Source organism: Suncus etruscus, chromosome 1, assembly GCF_024139225.1.
Source record: "Suncus etruscus isolate mSunEtr1 chromosome 1, mSunEtr1.pri.cur, whole genome shotgun sequence".
NCBI lineage: Eukaryota > Metazoa > Chordata > Mammalia > Eulipotyphla > Soricidae > Suncus > Suncus etruscus.
In genome coordinates, this window is record NC_064848.1 from 65,938,512 (window position 1) to 65,958,045 (window position 19,534).

The 19,534-nt window shown below is 39.7% G+C and overlaps 1 protein-coding gene across 1 annotated transcript in view; it reads right to left on the bottom strand.

Moving 5' to 3' along the window:
- The window catches only part of SLC1A1 (solute carrier family 1 member 1), an 86,101-nt gene extending 74,900 nt beyond the window's left edge, over positions 1-11,201 (bottom strand). The window contains exon 1 of the mRNA XM_049773427.1: positions 11,047-11,201. Coding sequence (XP_049629384.1) covers positions 11,047-11,137 — 91 coding nt within the window. The 5' untranslated portion in view covers positions 11,138-11,201. The remainder of the gene's footprint in view (positions 1-11,046) is intronic.
- Between the last annotated feature and the right edge of the window lie 8,333 nt (positions 11,202-19,534).

The window sequence follows — 19,534 nt, forward strand, 5'->3', positions numbered from 1 at the left end:
ATGGTTTAGTGGCCCAGAAAAGAGTTCACCATATGTAAGACACACAGAAACTAAGAAAAGTCCATTTATTTTCCAGTAGTGGGAAGAGACTTAGAACACAGGTTTTCTGTAGTTAGACATTTCTGGTGATGGTGCATTTTTTTTGTTGTTGTTGACTCAATTCTTTATTGAATTAGAAGCAACCAGTTAACTTTCAAGCAATTGAACAGTGGTATCAATCTCATTTGAGTATTCCCCTAAATGTTTCCCCTTCATAAAGCAAATGTAGTTATAGCTGTCTGAAACTACTTAGCCCAACAAGATGTCTTAGTACAGTTATAAGTATAAACATAAAATGGTGCCAGAGAGACAGTAAAGGAGGTAAGGTGTATGTGTGCCTTGACCCTAGTTTCATCCCCTGCACCACAGATGGTGCTGAGCTCTCCTGAGTTCTACCAGGAGTAAGCTTTGCGTGCAGAGCCAAGAGTAAGCCCTCAACACTGCCAGATGTGGCCTATAAAGCAACCCACCAAACAGAAAACACAAGGTGAAGGTTTGCTTTGCTTCAATATATGGAAGACTAACCTGTGATTACATGATACTGCTCTGGGGGCCCTATAGAAAATCTACTGTGATAACTGTCCTGTCCCGTGGACAGAGTTAGGGATTCTATGACTAAGACAAAGCACTCAGCCATATAATGGAAAAATAAGGTACAATGTTCTTCCCTCTTGGATACCCAGTGAGGACCACTACTCAAGAGTTCATGAATGCAGGTGGCCCTGCCAGCTTAGGAGAAGAAAATGGAAGCAAAGAAAGGTGGCAGAGTGGAGCGGTAAGGCATCTGCCTTGCCTCACTAGCCTAAGATTGACTGCTGTTCAATCCCGGGGCATCACATATGGTCCCCCAAGCCAGGAGCGATTTCTGAGCACATACCCCTGAGCATCACCGGGTGTGGCCCCCCAAATTATCTGAGGAATCTAATGATATGGGTGTTGGTCTTTTTGACTAAGCCTTTTGTAACATGTTCAATAAAAAGCTGAACTCTTGAAAAAGAAAAGAGTTCATGCAGCTGAGCCTGTGAGAGCATGAAGCACCTGTGAATTCGAACAAAGGCTACCCATATCAGAAATGACAGGAATATTTTCTGGTTAGGAAATGTCCTACCTCTGATAATTACACAGGCAGCTAGCAAATATTTTTTTAAAGTGGGGTACTAACATTTCTGGCAATAGAGTGAGTCACAAAAACACTTCCTTTCCATTAACAGAGGTGTTACTGAGGAGCATACTAATTACCACAGAGCGTTCTTTGTTGCAGTTTAGAGTTGTTTCCTCTGAAAATGTAATGAATTGGCTCCTTCTACATCTCCAACTCTGTCTTCCGTTAGATTGAGTGTACGTTTAACATTCAAAATAGGAGAGGCTGCTTGATAGGAAAACCACTTGATACTTTTAGCAGAGGAAGTGACCGGGGAGTTTAAATGAGCCACTCCATGTCATCTAAAATGAGTTTATTGACTTTGAGAGAGCTCCAATCTCCACAGGCTACATGACCATGACCCTAGATCTCCAGCCACAGGGATATCTGCCCTTCCTCCAACGAATTTCCTTAGCAGCTGACGACTCATCAAGGACTCCCAATGACAGTTATTCCAAGCCTCAGCTCTGTTAAATGTAATCACAATTTCTCACTTGTAATTAATGTGCAGAGCTCATTCTCTTTCCACATAAGGGCTCACGTGTTAATGCCTATTTGCTCAGATAGCTTTTTTCTGTTGCTGTTGTTTCAGTTATGTTAGTTTTGTGTTTTTTTTTTGGGGGGGGTACACTCATCTGTGCTCAGCGTTTACTCTTGAATCTGTGTTCAGGGATCACCTTCGGGGCTGCACAGGGGATCATAGATGATTCTGGGGACTGAATCCAGGCTGGCTGCCTGCAAGGCAAACTACCCAGGCAAACTATACCTGCTATACTATCTATCACTCTGGTCCTGATAGCTAATTCTTAATTCTATTTGTTTATATCTGTTTTACTTAAAGTGCTTGTCATGTAGGAGGTCAACTCAGTTTGAATTTGATACTGCATATGATTCTCTAAGCACCTCCAGGAATCATCTCTGAGCACAGAGCTAGGAGTAAATAAGTCTTGAGCACTGCAGTGTATGGCTCAAAAACAAAATGAAACACACACACACACACACACACACACACACAAAACCCACAAAAATAAAAAAAAAACCCCACAAACTGAAAGTACTAAGAATATACATTACATTCTAAGAGCCCAAAGACCCAACTTCTTTTAATTCTTCAATATGTGGAATGTAGACCATGACACTAAAGATTTCTTCTCTAAGTTCCTTAAGCAGAGATATGAATATATCTCTATAGATACTAAAGACATAAATATTTCTAGTAAATATATAGATACATTAAATATCATATTATAGCTTTTATATATTTCTATTACTATGTAGTGTACATTAGACTCATTGTAACTGTAATACATGACCTAATATTTATATAGACCTTTATAATAGATTCTGCATAATTGACTTTATTATGCCCAAGTCATTGATCAGCAATTCAAAATGTAGAACAAATTACTCAAAGTCAAGGTCATTTTATTCTTGAATGACCTTTAACCCTCCCTTTAGTTACCTATGGGGGAGTTTCTTGGGTTCCTACAATTGCAGTGTTAAAGGATCTTAAGGACTAAGATTTTCATTTTTTTGTTTGTTTGGTTTTTTGTTTTTTGTTTTTTTGTTTTTTAGGTGACACCCGGCAGTGCTAAGTGGTTACACCTGGCTCTACGCTCAGAAATCGCTCCTGGCAGGCTCAGGGGACCATATGGGATGCCGGGATTTGAACCACCGACCTCCATGTTATCTCTCCGACCCCAGGACTAAGGTTTTCTAACAGGTGCCAACAAGTGTGTAGCACACACATCACCTCTTCCTAACTCTTAGTCCTTGATAGGCATCAATTTCACTACTTTTGTTTCCAATGATTAAAAAATTTTTAATTGGTTGAGATTCTGTGGTTTACAATACTGTTGTTTCTCATGTTGTTACAATTTTGATAACAGACTTCTCACCCTGCACAGTCCCATACACACAAATGGGAGTTGGCACATAAATGGAATCCATTTTGTTCTTTCAGCTATCTTTTTTTTATTTATGGTTTTTGGGCCATACCCAGTGATGCTCAGGGGTTACTTCTGGCTCTGAACTCAGAAACTGCTCCTGGCGTGGGTGATCATATGGGATGCTGAGAATTGAACCAAGGTCCCTGTCCTGGGTCAGCTGCATACAAGGCAAAATGCCCTACCTCTGTGCTATCACTCCGACCCCCCTTTCTTCTTTTCTTACAATAAATTATTTAAGCACAGTAGTTACAAAATTGTTCATACTTGAGTTTCAGTCATAGAAGTTACACCACCTACCAGTGCATTTTTCCTTTCACTAATGTCCCTGGGTCCCCTCCCACACCCCCCACACCCCACTTGTCTCTGGGACAGGCATTTTACTTCTCTCTGTCTCTCTCTCCTTTCGCCACTATGGTTTTCACTATCGTTAATTAAAGGGTATCATGAATATCACTTTATCCCCTTTCAGCACTGAATTCTTGCCCAAAGTGTTAAGTTCCAACTCTCACTATCATAGTTGACCCTTCTCTACTCTAACTGCACTCACAGCTCTTTGTGGTAAGCTTCCTATATGGACTTATCCTGTCCTCATTACTAATGTCACTAGATATTATTACTATTCTGCCTTTTATTTTTCTTATATCCCACAGATGAGTGAGATTATTCTATGTCTATCCTTCTCCCTCTGACTCACTTCACTCAGCATAATAATCTCCATGTCTATCCATGTATAAGCAAACTTTATGACTTCATTTTTTCCTTATAGTATTTCATTGAATAGATATATCACAGTTTTTTAGCCACTCATCTGTGTCAAACACCTACGTTGTTTCCCAATTCTGGCTATTGTAAATAGTGCTGTGATAAACATAGGAGTTCAGGGGGCATTTTTGTATTGTGGTTTTGTATTTTTAGGGTATATTCTAGGAGTTAAATCTTTCTTCTTTATGATAAAAAAATTAATGTCAGATTAATGTCAGGTATACTTTCTTACAAAAGCTTTTTTAAGAGTCAGTCTTAATATAATAAAAACTCATTTTACTTTACAGTGCTGGCTACAGTCATGTACTTGAAGTGTTTGTTCCAACAAGAGGTCTATAATCTAGTTTTGAAAAAGAAGAGGCAAACAAGTTGGGGTTTATCAGACTAAATGTTTATCGAACAGATCAGAAGAGGCTGAGAAAAATTTGTGCAAAAATGGGGGTTGAAACTAAGCTCCAGGACCATTGGTTCACTCAGTATATAAGGATATCAGTAAGTTTTTGGGTCAGAAATGACTCAACAATACAAAATAATGTGTTAAGCTTCCTAGCACTGTGATAGATCCTATGGGTAGAAAGACAGAAACCAGTTTCTCTCTTTGGGAGGTTTATGGGACAGTGGAGGAGGCAGAAAATAAACGATGCACTATAACTACCGGGTAATAAATACCAAGCAGAAATGTGTTCACGTTGTTTCTGTACAGTAGGAAAGCATAACAATTATTTTCCAAGCTGTTGATATTTTCATCACTCTCTCTCCTACCAGAGATCTCCTCCCACTAGCTGGAGATCACTACTTCCTTTTCTTCCAAGCCAAAAATGTTTGTTAAAGCCCTGTCAAGTTAACTTGTTAACACCTGGCAAAGCTCTTTTTTCTTTATATTTCTTTATACTTTCCTTTATACAAGTTCTTTAGCCCAAATTAAGCCCTCATCTCTCCTTATCTGAATCTTGATCATTACTGAGTGGTTCACAAAGTGATCTTCCTTGGATCTCTGGCACATTTATGTCCACCTCAGTGATCCTTCGTAGGTAAAGATCACCAGTTTCCAGAAGTGTTAAGTTTGGTGCTGAACTAAGAGAAAGAAATTATTCTGGTTTATCAGTCTAATAAAGCACAATGGCTATTCCTCCAATTGCAAACATAGTAATTCTGAGTCTTGTGGAGGGAGGCACACTTTAGTCCCTTCGTAGTCTTAGAAAAGGGACAATTACAGACCAAAGTCCACTTCAGAGTCTCTCATTTTCCAGCCCAATATGGCACACAGTCAAATTACTAAAGTGTCAGGCAGGTTAACAAGGATGGAGCATGACAAGGAGATAGAAAACAAAACTGAAAAGTTGCCTGAAGGAAGTTTGGAAGGCAAAGAATAGATAGGATGAGCCAGTTATTTTCTGAGTGATTTTGGCCAAGTCTTCTGTTTTAATTTTCTGTCCTTACCCATACAGGAGCAAATAGGAACATCCACTCTTAGCAGAATAGTAACATCTACTTTAAAATGTTTAAAGTATTTTACATTAAGTTCTCATAAAGCAGTCCCTAAGATTTCAGTAGCCAATGTGGAAATGATTAGTGAAGTGAAAATACTAAGTGAAATACATACCAGGTTAATTAAAGCAAACTCATAAATTGTTCTAATTCTACCCTTGCCCTTGTGGTCTATGGTTAAAACAGCAGCCGGGAAGAGCTGATTAAAATATAACCAGATCATGTCATTCTGCTGCTCAAAACCTTTGAATAGTTTCTCTTCTCCCTCTAAAAGCCAAAGTCCTTAGAAGGGCTTACACCGCCCGGCTACTATGCTTCCTCCCTAGTCTTCTGTCTCATCTCTCTCTTAAATCAAGATGCTCCTAGAGATATGCGAATACATTCCTTCAGCTCTTTCTACTGTCAATTCAACCGCATCTCAACAAAGTCTTCTCTGTCCTCATCACTCTCTTCCTCCACTTATGTTACTCTAGGGCAGTACTTTTTAATTTGTCTTACCAGTTGAACCCTAGTGCTATGACACACACCCCAATTTGCATGGTTTTGACCTGTGACCCCCTTGGAATATCTTGGTGTTGTTTTAGAGCATGTTCACCACCTAACATACTCTCAACTGGCTCTGACTCATTTTATTTGTTTACTTTCTCTACTTGAACAAAAGTTCCATGGGGACAGAAATTTTTATTGGTCTCTTCAATATTGTTTGTCCTGATTCAGAATAGTCATAGTAGGTGCTCAGGAATATTTGTTAAATGAATAATATTCCAAGACTAAACTGGTTAGAGATTCCATAGCATCAGGCTTGAAAAATGAGCTCCATCCACAATAAAATATTTTCTGAACATGGCCATGTACAAAAACCTTTATGCAGGTGAAGTACTGGGCCTGGAATCAGCCTGTACTGTGGCCAGTGCCTGTCCTCAGGGAATTCACAGACACAAATGAAACAAACAGAACAAGATAACATATGCCATAACTTAAATCGGCACAGCCAGATATACCAGAGCTACAGCATAGGAGATATGAGGCCAAGCATGGATATTACTAAGAACATGAAGGAATTGTTCTTAATTTTAGATGTGGAGTCTTAAGCTATAAATAATGCTTCTTTAGGACTCTGAAGAAAATGACTTAGAATGAATAAGCTTGTCAACTGTTGTGTAAATAATATCTACTTCCTTTCCTAAAAATCCATTGAGAGAATTTTCAAGTGCACCTTGTTCAGATAGCAATAACTATTCTGAAAAAAAGAAAAAAGATCAGAGTTTATAATGTAAATAAGGAGAGGAATTCACAAAACCTTTGCTAATGTTGTACACTATATGATGTTATTAGATGGTTTAAATAAGACCCATGACAATTCTCATACTCAGTGATTCTATTTTTAAATTTATTTTATTTTCATTTATTTTGGGTCATACGTGGAGATGCTCAGGGTTTACTCAATACTGCACTCAGGAATCAATCCTGATAGAGTTCATGGAACCTTATAGAATACTGGAGATGTAACCCAGGTTGGCTGTGTACAAGGCAAACAAGCATATTACTTGCTGTACTATATCTCAGATCTATGGTATATTTTTAAACTAATTTTATGGAGCTATCAGGATTCACTATACTGTTAACCATACTTTTTATGCACCCAGTGTCTTATTTGGGACAGAATTTACTCTTAGAGCACAAAAACTCTTCTCCAAGAAATTATGTCTTAATTTAAAATCAGGCTAGTAGGCACAAAATAAAATAACTTATCCTTTTCCCACTTCCATTCTTAAAACTAAATAATGCCAGGGGCATTACTATTGCCAGAGCGATAGTATAGTAGTTAGGGTGTTTGTCTTTTAAGTGGCCAACCCTATGTTCATCTCTGATACCCATGTGGTCCCCCAGCATCCCAGGAGCAATTCTGAGTGCAGCAGAGTCAGGAGTTAATATGTGAGCACTGCAGGGTGTGGCCCAAACCCAAAATAAATAAATAATACTTTATTGATTGGAATTTGAGGTCACATCCAGTGATGCTCAGGGTTCTCTCCTGACTCTGCACTCAGAAATCATTCCTAATAGGCTCAGGGTCCATATGAGATGCCGGGAATCAAACTGGGTCCCTCCCGGGTCGGCCGCATGCAAGGCAAATGCCCTACTGCTGTGCTATCTCTCTAGCCCATTCAGAACTACCTTAAGATAGCATAATGCCTAATATAAAGCAGACAACTAAGGATTTTCACATTATATTAATCAATCCTATACTAAATGTGGTAATTCTAATATTACTATTTCCAGATGAGGAAATAAAGAAACCCAGAAAATAAGCAATTTGCAAAATGGTAGAATATACTAGTATGAGAATTCAAATCCTGACCTCCTGATCCCAGGTTCAGAATGCTTTCGACCATACAGAAGCAGAGGAATGCCTTTATCAACTATCACAGAAAGTGATGAAATAATAACAATCAGTCTAACTAGAGTACTGGACTATTAGCCAGATTTTTATATGGTTTCATAGGAGTTAACAAAATGATCATTTTCAACCCTTTCATCTTGTGAATAAGAATTTGAGAAAGTGTTAGCTCTTCACCTCTCCTGTCTATGAGAAGAATCTTCACACCTAAGAGAAATAAGCTTGAATTTTATTTTCTCTTATTATATCTTGAAAATGATCTTGTGAAAAAAGAGGCTTTAAGTTGGCTCATGAAAGCATAGCTCATTCAAATTTTAACATTCCAAATATTTGAAAATGTCAAGGTCCCACTGAATTATAACAAGAACCAGTCTAATAACTATGATCAGAAGATGAGTTTGTCAGGATAACTAATAAATCTAAGTTTTTCATATATATATGAATCAGAATGAAACAGAATGGAAGTCTCGTGACAACACTTGTGATTTTCTGTGTCAGTTAAGGTTATAAAACCAAGGGCTTTGTTTTGTTTTGTTTTTGGTTATCGTGGGGTTACACTTTGTGGTGCTCAGGGGTTATTTCTGGTTATGCACTCAAGAATCACTCGTGTGGGCTTGGGGGCACCATATGGTATGTTGGGGATTGAATCTGGGTTTGTCACATGCAAGTTCCTTACCCACTATACTATCTCTGGCTCTCTAAAGCAAGTTCTTATTCTCATGACCTACTAAAGGCTTATAAATGAACCCAGAATTACATGCTATAAACAGAATTTATAATCACATATTAGAACTAGATACTCATTTCTGCTTAACACAAATGTGCTAGCACAGACTACCTGAACTGAGGTGTGATTTCCACCTAGGCACAATGTTCCAAAGAAGAGGAGGTCTCGGAAAAAAAAAATCTGTGACAGGCAGATTCCTAGGATGGCTGATGTTGGTTTGACATTTTCAAACCAGGATCAGAAGCACTGTCTTGAGTTGTACCTTGCAAAGAAAAAAGTCCTAGAAAACTTCATCTGGGACTTCATTTTTAAATGGTGCTTTTCCTTTTTTCGAGTGAAGTATCTGAATCAGCCCCCTTGGCTTACCAGATTAGAAACTGGAGTAAGGGTTTCATCTGATAGCAAAGACCATATCTGCAATAAGGGTATGTAAGCCCTCTCAACCCTGAAGATTTAGTATTAACATCAGGGAACTGCCCAGCTCAACCTCCAGTGAGCAATTCTGCTAAGTTCAACAGTGGCACATGCACTGACTTTTGGGTGAATATCCCTGGAGAATACCACGACCAAAAAGGTAGGATCATGCCACTTATAAAGGATTTGATCACCTAAAAAGTATGCATCAAGAACCTTAAAAAAGACAGCTAACAGGGCTGGGAAAACAGCACTTGCCTTGCACACTAGTGATTCCAGTAAAATCCCTGGCAAGACATATGGTTCCTAGTAGTAATAAACACAGAACCAGGGGTAAACTGCTTGGTGAAACCCCCTGTCACCCCCCCCCAAAGTAAAACCCTTAAATAAATAAAAAGGAAATTATCAATGAATTCTGGACAGCAATCACTGGGAGAAAAATAAAGACACCTCTTCTTTTGGATGAATTTAGCTGTCCTAAATTACAAGTCACTTTCTTTTTTTTTTTTTTTTTTTTTTTTTTTTTTTTGTGGTTTTTTGGGTCACACCCGGCAGTGCTCAGGGTTACTCCTGGCTCCATGCTCAGAAATTGCTCCTGGCAGGCACGGGGGACCATATGGGACGCTGGGATTCGAACCGATGACCTCTTGCATGAAAGGCAAACGCCTTACCTCCATGCTATCTCTCCAGCCCCTACAAGTCACTTTCTTCGCAGCATTCGTTTCTTCAATGTGGTGGGGGCTTGAGAATCTTTCTTAATCGACTTCTCCTCCCAAAAAGCAATGGTGATATCTCTAGAGGGGAAACTGAGTGTTTTTAGCTGTCAAGAACTGCTTCTCTTAGCAACCCCCGATCTTTCCTCTATCAAATTGCCTCTGCTAAGAAAATTTTAGTGTTATTTGTTAGAAATCTGACTTTATCAGTACAAGATTATGCAGAAGCATATCTGATCCTGAGGATCCAATGTGCTTCAATAGACATTTGTCAAGGGAGGGAGGGGATGGAGAAAGACATTAGTAGGGAAAGGAAATAAAGCTATTCTAATGCTGAAGCAGCAGCTTGAGGTTGTGAGAGGGACAGCGGAGGGACAGGAGAGGGACAGGATGCTTCCTGTCTATCTTTCTAGCAAACCGGACTCCTTTCTAAAGAGCAGGTGAGGTCTTGGAAAGAATGGAGGAGCCTCCTCCTGTGAGAGGGGAAAGGACAGAGGGACACCTTCAACCTCACAGGGGTGCATCCCAGAGACCTACTTCTATAGCAGAAAACCAAAATCTAAATAAGGACAGGTCATTCCTCTGAGAAGAGACTCTGGTATCAGCCAATGCCACGGCCAATTAAATAAATCCTTGCTTGAAAAGATGCAAGCAAGCCTTCAAAATGTTTTTCAAGAAAAAGACAATGCAGAGAACCAAGAAGCTCGTGGAAGTGATTTCATGCAGATAAACTGGGTGGGAGAGGGGCAATTCTTTTTTTTTTTTTTTTAATCTTTTCTAGCTCTCATTCGTTCCCGTGATCTCCTCCAAAGATCTTAACTGCACACGCTGGAATGCGAGCAGGATCCTAACCGGCTTTTAGATAGGGGAAAACCCCACCACCACCACCGCCCGGGGGTGCGGACAGGTTCTCGCTGTGTGGAAAGGTACGCTGCCAAGCACTGCCCAGGGTGAGCAATGGTACCCCCTCTTCCTCCTCCACCCTTCCAAGGGGCTGGCCATTCCTGTGTTTCAAGTCCCCACTACCAAGATAAACCTCATTCAATCTCAAATCGGATGGAGACATTTAAAAAATATTTGCTTTTCAATGGGAAGAACCCAGAGCTAGTATGTGCTTCTTCCCTTTTACAAGAGCCCCAGCCCCCCTGATCATTCTGATTGAAGCAAGAACCCGAGGTTGTGGGGCTCCCTGAAAGGAGAGAGTGCCGGAGAAGCTTTGTTCTTCTCTTCCAACGCAGATAGATATTCGGATCCTCGAGATAAATAAATAAAGCACACACGCCCGAGGTCTCTAACCCCGAGGTTTGGGGAGCCACAGAGCCAGCGGGCGCCAGGGCCCCGGGTCCGGTGGTGCCCGCCCCGCACGCGGCCAGGCCACCCAGAGCGCGTGAGGGTTGCGCGCGTGGCCAGCTCACCTAGCACCACCGCGGTCACGGTGGAGAGAAGCAGCCAGTTCTTCTGGAAGAAGCGCTTGCAGTCGCATCCTTTCCTCGCCGGCTTCCCCATGGCTGGCGTCGGGGATCGAAGCCACCGCCGCCGACGCGGTGGCTACCGTGCGCGCAGTTGGTGGCGGGGGTACCCTGCGGGTGCCAGGCAGCTCAGCGGCCGGTGCTTTGGGCGGAGCGCAGGAGGAGCACGCCCGGAGCAGAGAGCGCACGCTGACGGCTGCAGCTGTCGCTGTCACCGCCGCTGTCACCGCCGCCGCCGCCTCTCGAGCTCAGCGCCTACAGACAGTGCCCGCTCCGCGGCGGGGCTAGGCGGCCGCGCCTGGCTCCTCCTGCCGCCGACGCGCACTGCGCTCTCCGGCCAACCAGCGAGGGAGGAAGGAGGAGCTGCGGGCTCCCGGGAGGCGAACAGGCGGGTGCTGGCGTGGGTCTCCTTGGGTCCCCGTGAAGCAGCGTGGAAGGGCCCCCCTGCGCTGTGCTGGAAGTTGCGGGCGACTCTTTAGGGAAGCTTTGAGCTGCAATTTATCCCCCCCCCCCCCCCCAACACACACACATATATCACCCTACCTTCTCCCAGTCTGGTTAGGGAATTTAGAATTTCTTCCTTGCTCTAACCCAGAGGAGTAGAGACATCAGAATTTGTTTGGGATTTTTATTCTGCATACCCTTCCCTGGACTTCCCTGGACACCAGTGCAGGCACAGACCTAGCAACATTTCCGAGCCACCACCGGACACTCTCCTTGGTGCATGCAGCAGCCAAAAGTTAAGAAAATGCTGGATGTACAGGCTCTGGAAAGGTGGCGAAGTATGTAGGGTTGTACTTGAGCGACACAGGTTCGATCCCCAAACCCCATGTGGTTCCCAAGCACCACCAGGAATAATTCCCGAGTGAAGAGCCAGGAATATCTATCTATTGGGCCTCGCCAGGTGTGGCCCAACACTAGCTTCCCCCAACTGTTCTAAAAAAGTGCTAGGTGTAGAGTAGGGCATTGTGGACTTTCCCAGGTGGGTTTTAATCTACCATACACCTTCCACCTCCAACCTATAACTCTCCTCTTCCTTTTGTTTTGTCCTGGCTCTGTGCTCAAGGGTCATGCCTGATGGCATGGTCGAACCTGGGTCATATACAGGCAAAGTGCCTTACAATTGTACTATTGCTTTGCCCCCTTAACTGCCCACTTTGAATCGCCACAGGTAATGCCAAAGGGTTGTGGGCCAAGGGATTGGAATGAATACTCTGAGAATTTCACATATGCTCCTGGTAATTGGCTCTGTAGCTGCCAAAGCCACGGCACTTGGTAGAGAGAGGAATTGGGATGGAGATCTCTATATACAGCTAAGAGGGGAGAGGGTAGGTGGGTCCATTCCTATGGCCACTGGGAAAAGTCCTCTGAAGTAATTTGGAGAAATTAGTGGAGAAAAAATATATATACTCTGAGACTAAATTCATTTTCTCTCCTCCATTAGTTTCACTAACCCTTTTCTTTCCTTCACTACATCACGGATTCTCCAGCTCTGGCTATCTTCTCCTCAGCCGCATCTTGTCGTATTTTGTGGGTTCTAGTTTTGAAGGGCTAGGAGGATTGGAGAAATCACCCTGACTCAATTTTGAGATGACTGAAATCGCAGTCTTTCTTTTTGGCTTAAACTGACACGAATATCCTTGAGAAGAAAATTAATGAATGAACTATGTCAAGTTCGACATGAATTTATCAGGTTTTTTTTTTTTGAGAGTAAAATTTGAGAGAAGGAATAATAGAAACATCAAAGATATTGTGTACTTGAGGAAGGTTTTATGAAAAGTGACAGGACAAAGGTAACCTTCACCCCACAGTAAGAACTGCTGGAATGGTCAGAAGGCCAACATGTAAACTATGGAACTGCTGTATCACGGTACACAGTGTAGCTTATAAAGTCATATTATAATAGTCCTAATAGCATAGCTTAGAACATATTACATTAAGGGAGGTGAGGAAGTATATATACAAAATATATATTTTGGGGCACCAATATGTAAGATCAATAAAATAAAAAATAAAATACAATACATAATAAAATAAAATATGTAAAATTTATATCAAATAGAAATACATACTTTGAAAGTCAAGAACAAATAAACCAAAGATTTATTTATTTTTATAATTTGAGATACTGTGATTTATACTATTAACAATAGGTTAATTAGCTTCATTGGGTTCCTGTGTACCTAATTCCAACATCACACCCATCACCAGTGCACTTCTCTCCCTCCCTCCCACCACAACCACACACAAATTCAAGTTTGTGGATGGACCAGGGTTTTTTTTTTTTTTTTGGTTTTTTTTTTTCTTGTCTTTAGCCCTTATCTTTAATTCCTACATATGGGAAACATCACTTTGTATCTATCTCCCTTCTTTGATACCCTTTAGTTCCATCCATGTTGTGACAAATTGCATAATTTCATTCTTTTTAGAGCTGCATAGTATTCCATTGTGGACATACCACAACTATCCATAGTTGGATACCTGTGTAGTTTCTGTATCTTGAACTTCAGACTAAGCACTGTAATGAACAACATAGTTGTGTACATATCATTTTTAAATCATGGTTTGTTTGTTTGGTTTTTTTTTTTTTTGGTGATAGATGCCAAGAAATGATATTGCTGGGTCACGTGGGAATTCTATTCCCATTCTTTAAAGAGGTCTCCATATTGCTTTCCATAGACGCTAAGCCAAAGGACATTCACTTTAAAAGTGGATAAAGGAATAACCGATAACAATAGTCATCTATGACATCATGCTTGAATCTTTTTGCTTTCCATCTCTGGTATTTTTTCAAGTGTCTTTACACATTCTTTACAGTTATGGGTAGAGTTGTATTTAATAATAAACATGGACTATGGGATCATCTTAAAAAGTTGTATCTCAGGCCTATCTCCTGGAGTGCACACTGTTCTGCTGTGTGGTTCATGGAGACCACTCTCCGCCCCCCCCCCCACTCACACATCCCCCCCCCCAGATCTTAAAGGGTCTTAAGAAAAGAAAAAAAATGGAACCAAAGATGAATTTGTTTGTATTTTACAACCTTTTAAAGTGTAATACTTGGGATTGGGGGTGGGTTATTTATGTTTAAATCTCTCTGCCAGTTGCATAACATTCAACAGTTTGCTTACATTCTTTTCTGTGCACCAGTTTCTTTAGCTTTAAAATGGGGTGTATAATAAATAGCTTTTTCTCATGGAGGGTGTTGTAGGAACTGGGAACTGAATATAATAAAGTGTATGAAAGCTTAGAACATTTCTTGGCACACAACTATCATCACTCTTTTTCACTTGGACTCAACCACTGCCAGCACCTTCTAATTCCCTATCTCAGTGTCTGCCTGTTCTGAGCACACCCAGAGTCACTTAAGATCCTCAAGAACTTTACATACTGATCAATAGTAATTGTTCTTTTGAAGTACAAGTGATGTTAAGTCTATTGCATTCACACACCTAAAATCCTTATAGTGCACAATTGTTTTTAAAAATTAGTGACATTTAAATAGTATGATAAAAAGATGAAAAAATCTGGGGCTGGAGAGATAGCATGGAGGTAAGGCATTTGCCTTGCATGCAGAAGATTGGTGATTCGAATCCCGGCGTTCCATATGGTCCCCTGAGCCTGCCAGGAGCGATTTTTGAGCTTAGAGCCAGGAGTAGTCCCTGAGTGCTGCCGGGCGTGACCTGAAAACCAAAAAAAAAAAATAAAAATAAAAATAAAAAAAAGGATGAAAAAAATCTAAGTAATCTTAAAATATATATTTCAGTTTTAATTTCATTTTGAAGTAATGAAAACCTTCCAGTTCAAAAATAAAAATCAAGAAAGTAAAAAGTTCTAAGTGGGTAAGTCAAGTGAATTATAAGCTATGTTGATGATCCTGCTACATGGGAATTCTATGGAACTGTAAATAAAGAGGAATCAATTGCAAACACTTGGAAAACACTCATCAGGAATTATTAAATCGCCTTTTTCTACTTCATAGGGCTATTGGAAGAATCAGTTCCCTGCAAAATATTGTGGAAGTGAAGCCACTATAGTTGTGATATCACGCAGCAACTTTGTTGTCTCTGCACCCCAATCCCACCCCACAAAAAACTTCAGAGGACTCCCAGGGGTAAGAAAAAGCTAAAACACTGACCTGAAGCTTTATAGTTTGGAAGATGTGACAATCTTTTCCTGGAAGAAATTATCTTCAGATATTCTTTTTATTCTGATTGGACACAAACAGAACTTTAGTATTTTTGTATTCATAAAATCCCTATGTATCATGTTTGAACATTCCCAGGCAGAGAAGAACATACTGTAGAACCTTTCTCAGCCTCCAATCACCTTCCTTTTCATTACCACACACGCACACACACACACACACACACACATACACACACACACATAAATATAGCTCCAGTAACATTTCTATGCCATTTTTTTTTACATGTAATGTTTGTTGACTGTGTACTGTGCTCATCTTTCCCCCTCAAGAGTAAGTAAGCATGAGTTTCCTGAAAAGCTCCTACAATATTATAAACCCATATGTCACTGTCTCAGTTGGGCATAAAACCAGACCACTATGGCCTATTTTTGAAATCTGATCTGTAGAATGTTTATCCTTCCAAACTTCAGTAGTTTTCTTGCCAGAAAACCCTCCTCTTTTCTTTTTTTTTTTTTTTTGGCCACATCCTGCGATGCTCATTTATGGCTCTGCACTGATATCGTTCCTGGTGAAACCATATCTGATGCTGGTTTTGAACCTCATTGATCATGTGCAAGGCAAGTGTCCTACTAACTGTGCCATCAATCAAGCCTCCAAGCTTCTTTTTATTTTGCTATCCAGTTGCTCCTATGATTTTTCAGATGACACTTCAAATGAAATATTGTGTGTTACCCTCATCATCTTACAACTGAGGAACTGAAGGTAAAATAAAGTTAAGTAATTTGCTTATATTCCTTTCATTAGTTAGAATAAAATTAATGATAAACTAAGTGATCTGATTCAAGAAAAAAACAAGAACTATTAATTAACTATTAACTCTTATACATAGAGAAAATTGATTTTGCATTATATGTTTTGTTTACTTATAGGAAGCAGGCAGGAAAGGATGACACAATCTTACCACAAACCTCATCCACATTATGACAATTACCTGTAAGCGGGAGGGAATTCAAAACCTGTAGTTTGTTCCTGAAGGTACCCCCAAATTGGGTGACCCAACTTTTTGCTTTTGAGCTATACCCAGTGGCACTTACGGGTTACTCCAGCTCTGTGCTTAGAAATCATTCCTGGCAGACTTGGGAGGACTGCTGGGATGCCAAAGATTGAACCTAGGTTAGACATCTGCAAGGCAAATGCTCTGCGTGCTGTACTATTGCTCTGGCCCCATGAGTAACCCAACTTTCAATATCTATCTTGAGAGATGTATGCCCAAAACTTTATGCTGGAAAACCAATGGGCTTCATGTCCACAAGTCCCAGGGCACCATGGTAAATTAAAAGTTAACTTTATATGGGCTTCCACATGGATTCACTCACATTAGAACCTACTATAGAAGCATCCCTTTTAGAAGTTAACTAGACTTTTCACCCAGTAAATACACTCATGTGGTCATTTAAAGCATGCATGTACATGACAGTCTCTTGGGATATTCTTCATAGGCCTGGGATTGCCTTTGCCCTTGCCACAGAGGTTATCTTTGCAGCCCAACAGGCAAACACTACTTACAGCTTTTCTCCTGCTTTTCTAAACCTGGTGGGCACCACCATCTTTTTATTTTCTTCTCCTCATTTATTTTCTTTTTATTTTGTTTCCTGTCTCCTTGTTTTTCTTTGCTATTTTTTTTTAACATTGCCCTCATTGCAGCTCTATCCACCATGCTTCAAACCAATTTATACCATTATTTGTGCTCTTCCTCCACAATGCTCTAGCGTACAGTGTCTCTTGGAGCAGAGCTGTGACACATGCTGACTATTCTGGTTTTTATGTCTAATGTCTTTGCCTGCCACACAGAAGATGTACCTGAGATGAGTCTGGTAGCCACATAGCCCAAATTCTCACAAAGAATTTTAGCAATTAGATAATTCTTCACAAGCTGCCATTCCCTTTATTTTTTCTAAAATCTACAGACTCTCTAAAAGAAACCTATTTTTTTTGTTGTTCCAGACTTCCAAACTAGGGGCAGCTTCAAGTTTGAAACATAAGAATCTCTGAAAAGGCATGCAGGAAACAAGAGCCAGAGGATGCCATCTTTTCTCTCTTTCTCCCTTTATCTCAATATAATCTCCCATTATTTCTACAAAAGGTAGATATGGAACTGGGCAGGTATCTCAGTGGTAAACACATGAATAAAGTACTGAATTCAATCCATTGATCCCCTATCCCAATAAGACTAAGAAAGAAAAGGCCTTATACAGGTTCTAGAACCCAGATATTTATGACAACTACCCAGGGGACACCTCAGATCACCTGACTCTAGAGCAGGGGTCTTCAAACTACGGCCTGCAGGCCACATATTGTATTTATTCCCATTTTGTTTCTTCACTTCTAAATAAGATATATGCAGTGTGCATAGAAATTTGTTGATAATTTTTGTTTTTACTATAATCTGGCCCTCCAACCATCTGAAGGACAGTGAACTGGCCCCCTGTTTAAGAAGTTTGAGGACCCCTGCTCTAGAGGCTAGGGGAGATTGCAGTCCTATAGGACTCTATATATTTATATACATATATATTTTTAAATCTACTGTCTGAAGGTCTGATTTTGAATCAGCCTAATCTGAGTAATGATATCTTCCCCTTTGAGCCACAGACAATTATTGACACACCCTCAACTACTGAGAGATTTTAAAAACAAAACAACTAGGTTGGATAATCACACTGTTTGAGACAATCAAGAGTGAGGGCAGGGTTGAGTGATAAGATTCATCTCCTGCACAAAGAGTGGGAGAGGTGGCTATTTTATCTAATACAAAGAAACCAATTCAGAGTTCAAAAAATAAATAAGCATAGGAATACATTTCAAATGAAAGAACAAGATAAAGCCTTAGGGGATTAAAAAACCATAATAATATAGATATGTCATTTTCTGATAAAGAATTTAAAGTAATGGCCATCGATGCTCAGGTAATCAAATGAATGATACTTGGGCAGAGAATATTAGCAAAGGGAGAGAAAAGAATGTAACAAAAATCACAGAGATAAAAAATACAATAACTGAGTTAAAAAAAACTAGATGGATCTACATCATGTCTAAAAGAAGAATAAATTATCTGGAAGACATTGTGTATTAAAGAAAAACTTTAGAAGTAATGAGATAAAAATTACAAAAAAAATACATGCAAAGAAACTTCACAAGACTACAAGCTATTTTTCTTTTTAGCAGAATTTTTGCTATTTGGGGGGAATGACATAATCTATTCAAAGTTCTGGAAGAAAATCTTCCAACAAAAACTATTCTACTCAAATTGAAGGAGATGTAAAACATTTTCCAGACAAACAAAAATGAATTAAGTTTATTATCACTAAACAAGACTTACAAACATGTCTAATAGCTCTAGAGTAGAGTTTACATAACTAATCATATACAAACAATCACTTACAAAACTAGCATGAAAGTAAAAATAACTAGTTAATATATGCTAAAATATGAAAGATATAACATAAAGTATGCAAAATGAGACATTTACTGTGAATAGTAAAAAAGTAGACTCTACATTGTAGAGTTTTAAAACTCATCCAAATTTGTTATCAACTTAAAACAGATTGTCACAAATATAAATTATTATATGTAAAATCAAGGCAACCACAAAAATCTATAATACATATGCAAACTATAATCAGAAATAAATTTAAGAACAACACTAAAAAGAAATCAAAGCGCAAAGAAAAATATAAAAGTTGAATAGGACATAATAATAAAAAAGAAAATAATAAAATAGAGATTTAAAGACAATAAAAAAGAACAACTATCAAATATATATTAAGAGATATTTTTTCCTCAGAAGATTTTTTAATGTATAAGCCCATGTCAATACTCACCAAGAAAAAATGAGCACAACTCAACATTAGATATGAAAGAAGAGAAGTTACAACTGAATCAAAGAAATACGAAAGATCACAATAGACTGCAATGAACAATTATGTGCTAATAAATCAGAAGAAATTTATAGAAATTATACATTGCTGAGATTGAATCACGACTAAACAGAAAATGACAACAGACTAAGGACTAGTAAGGAGAATGTACAAGTTACCAAACATATCCTATGATCAAACCATTTTCAAAACAAACAAAAGTTTGGGCTGGAGCGGTGGCGCTAGAGGTAAGGCATCTTTTTTTTTTTTTTTTTTTTGGTTTTTGGGCCACACCCGGTGACGTTCAGGGGTTACTCCTGGCTATGCGCTCAGAAGTCACTCCTGGCTTGGGGGACCATATGGGACGCTGGGG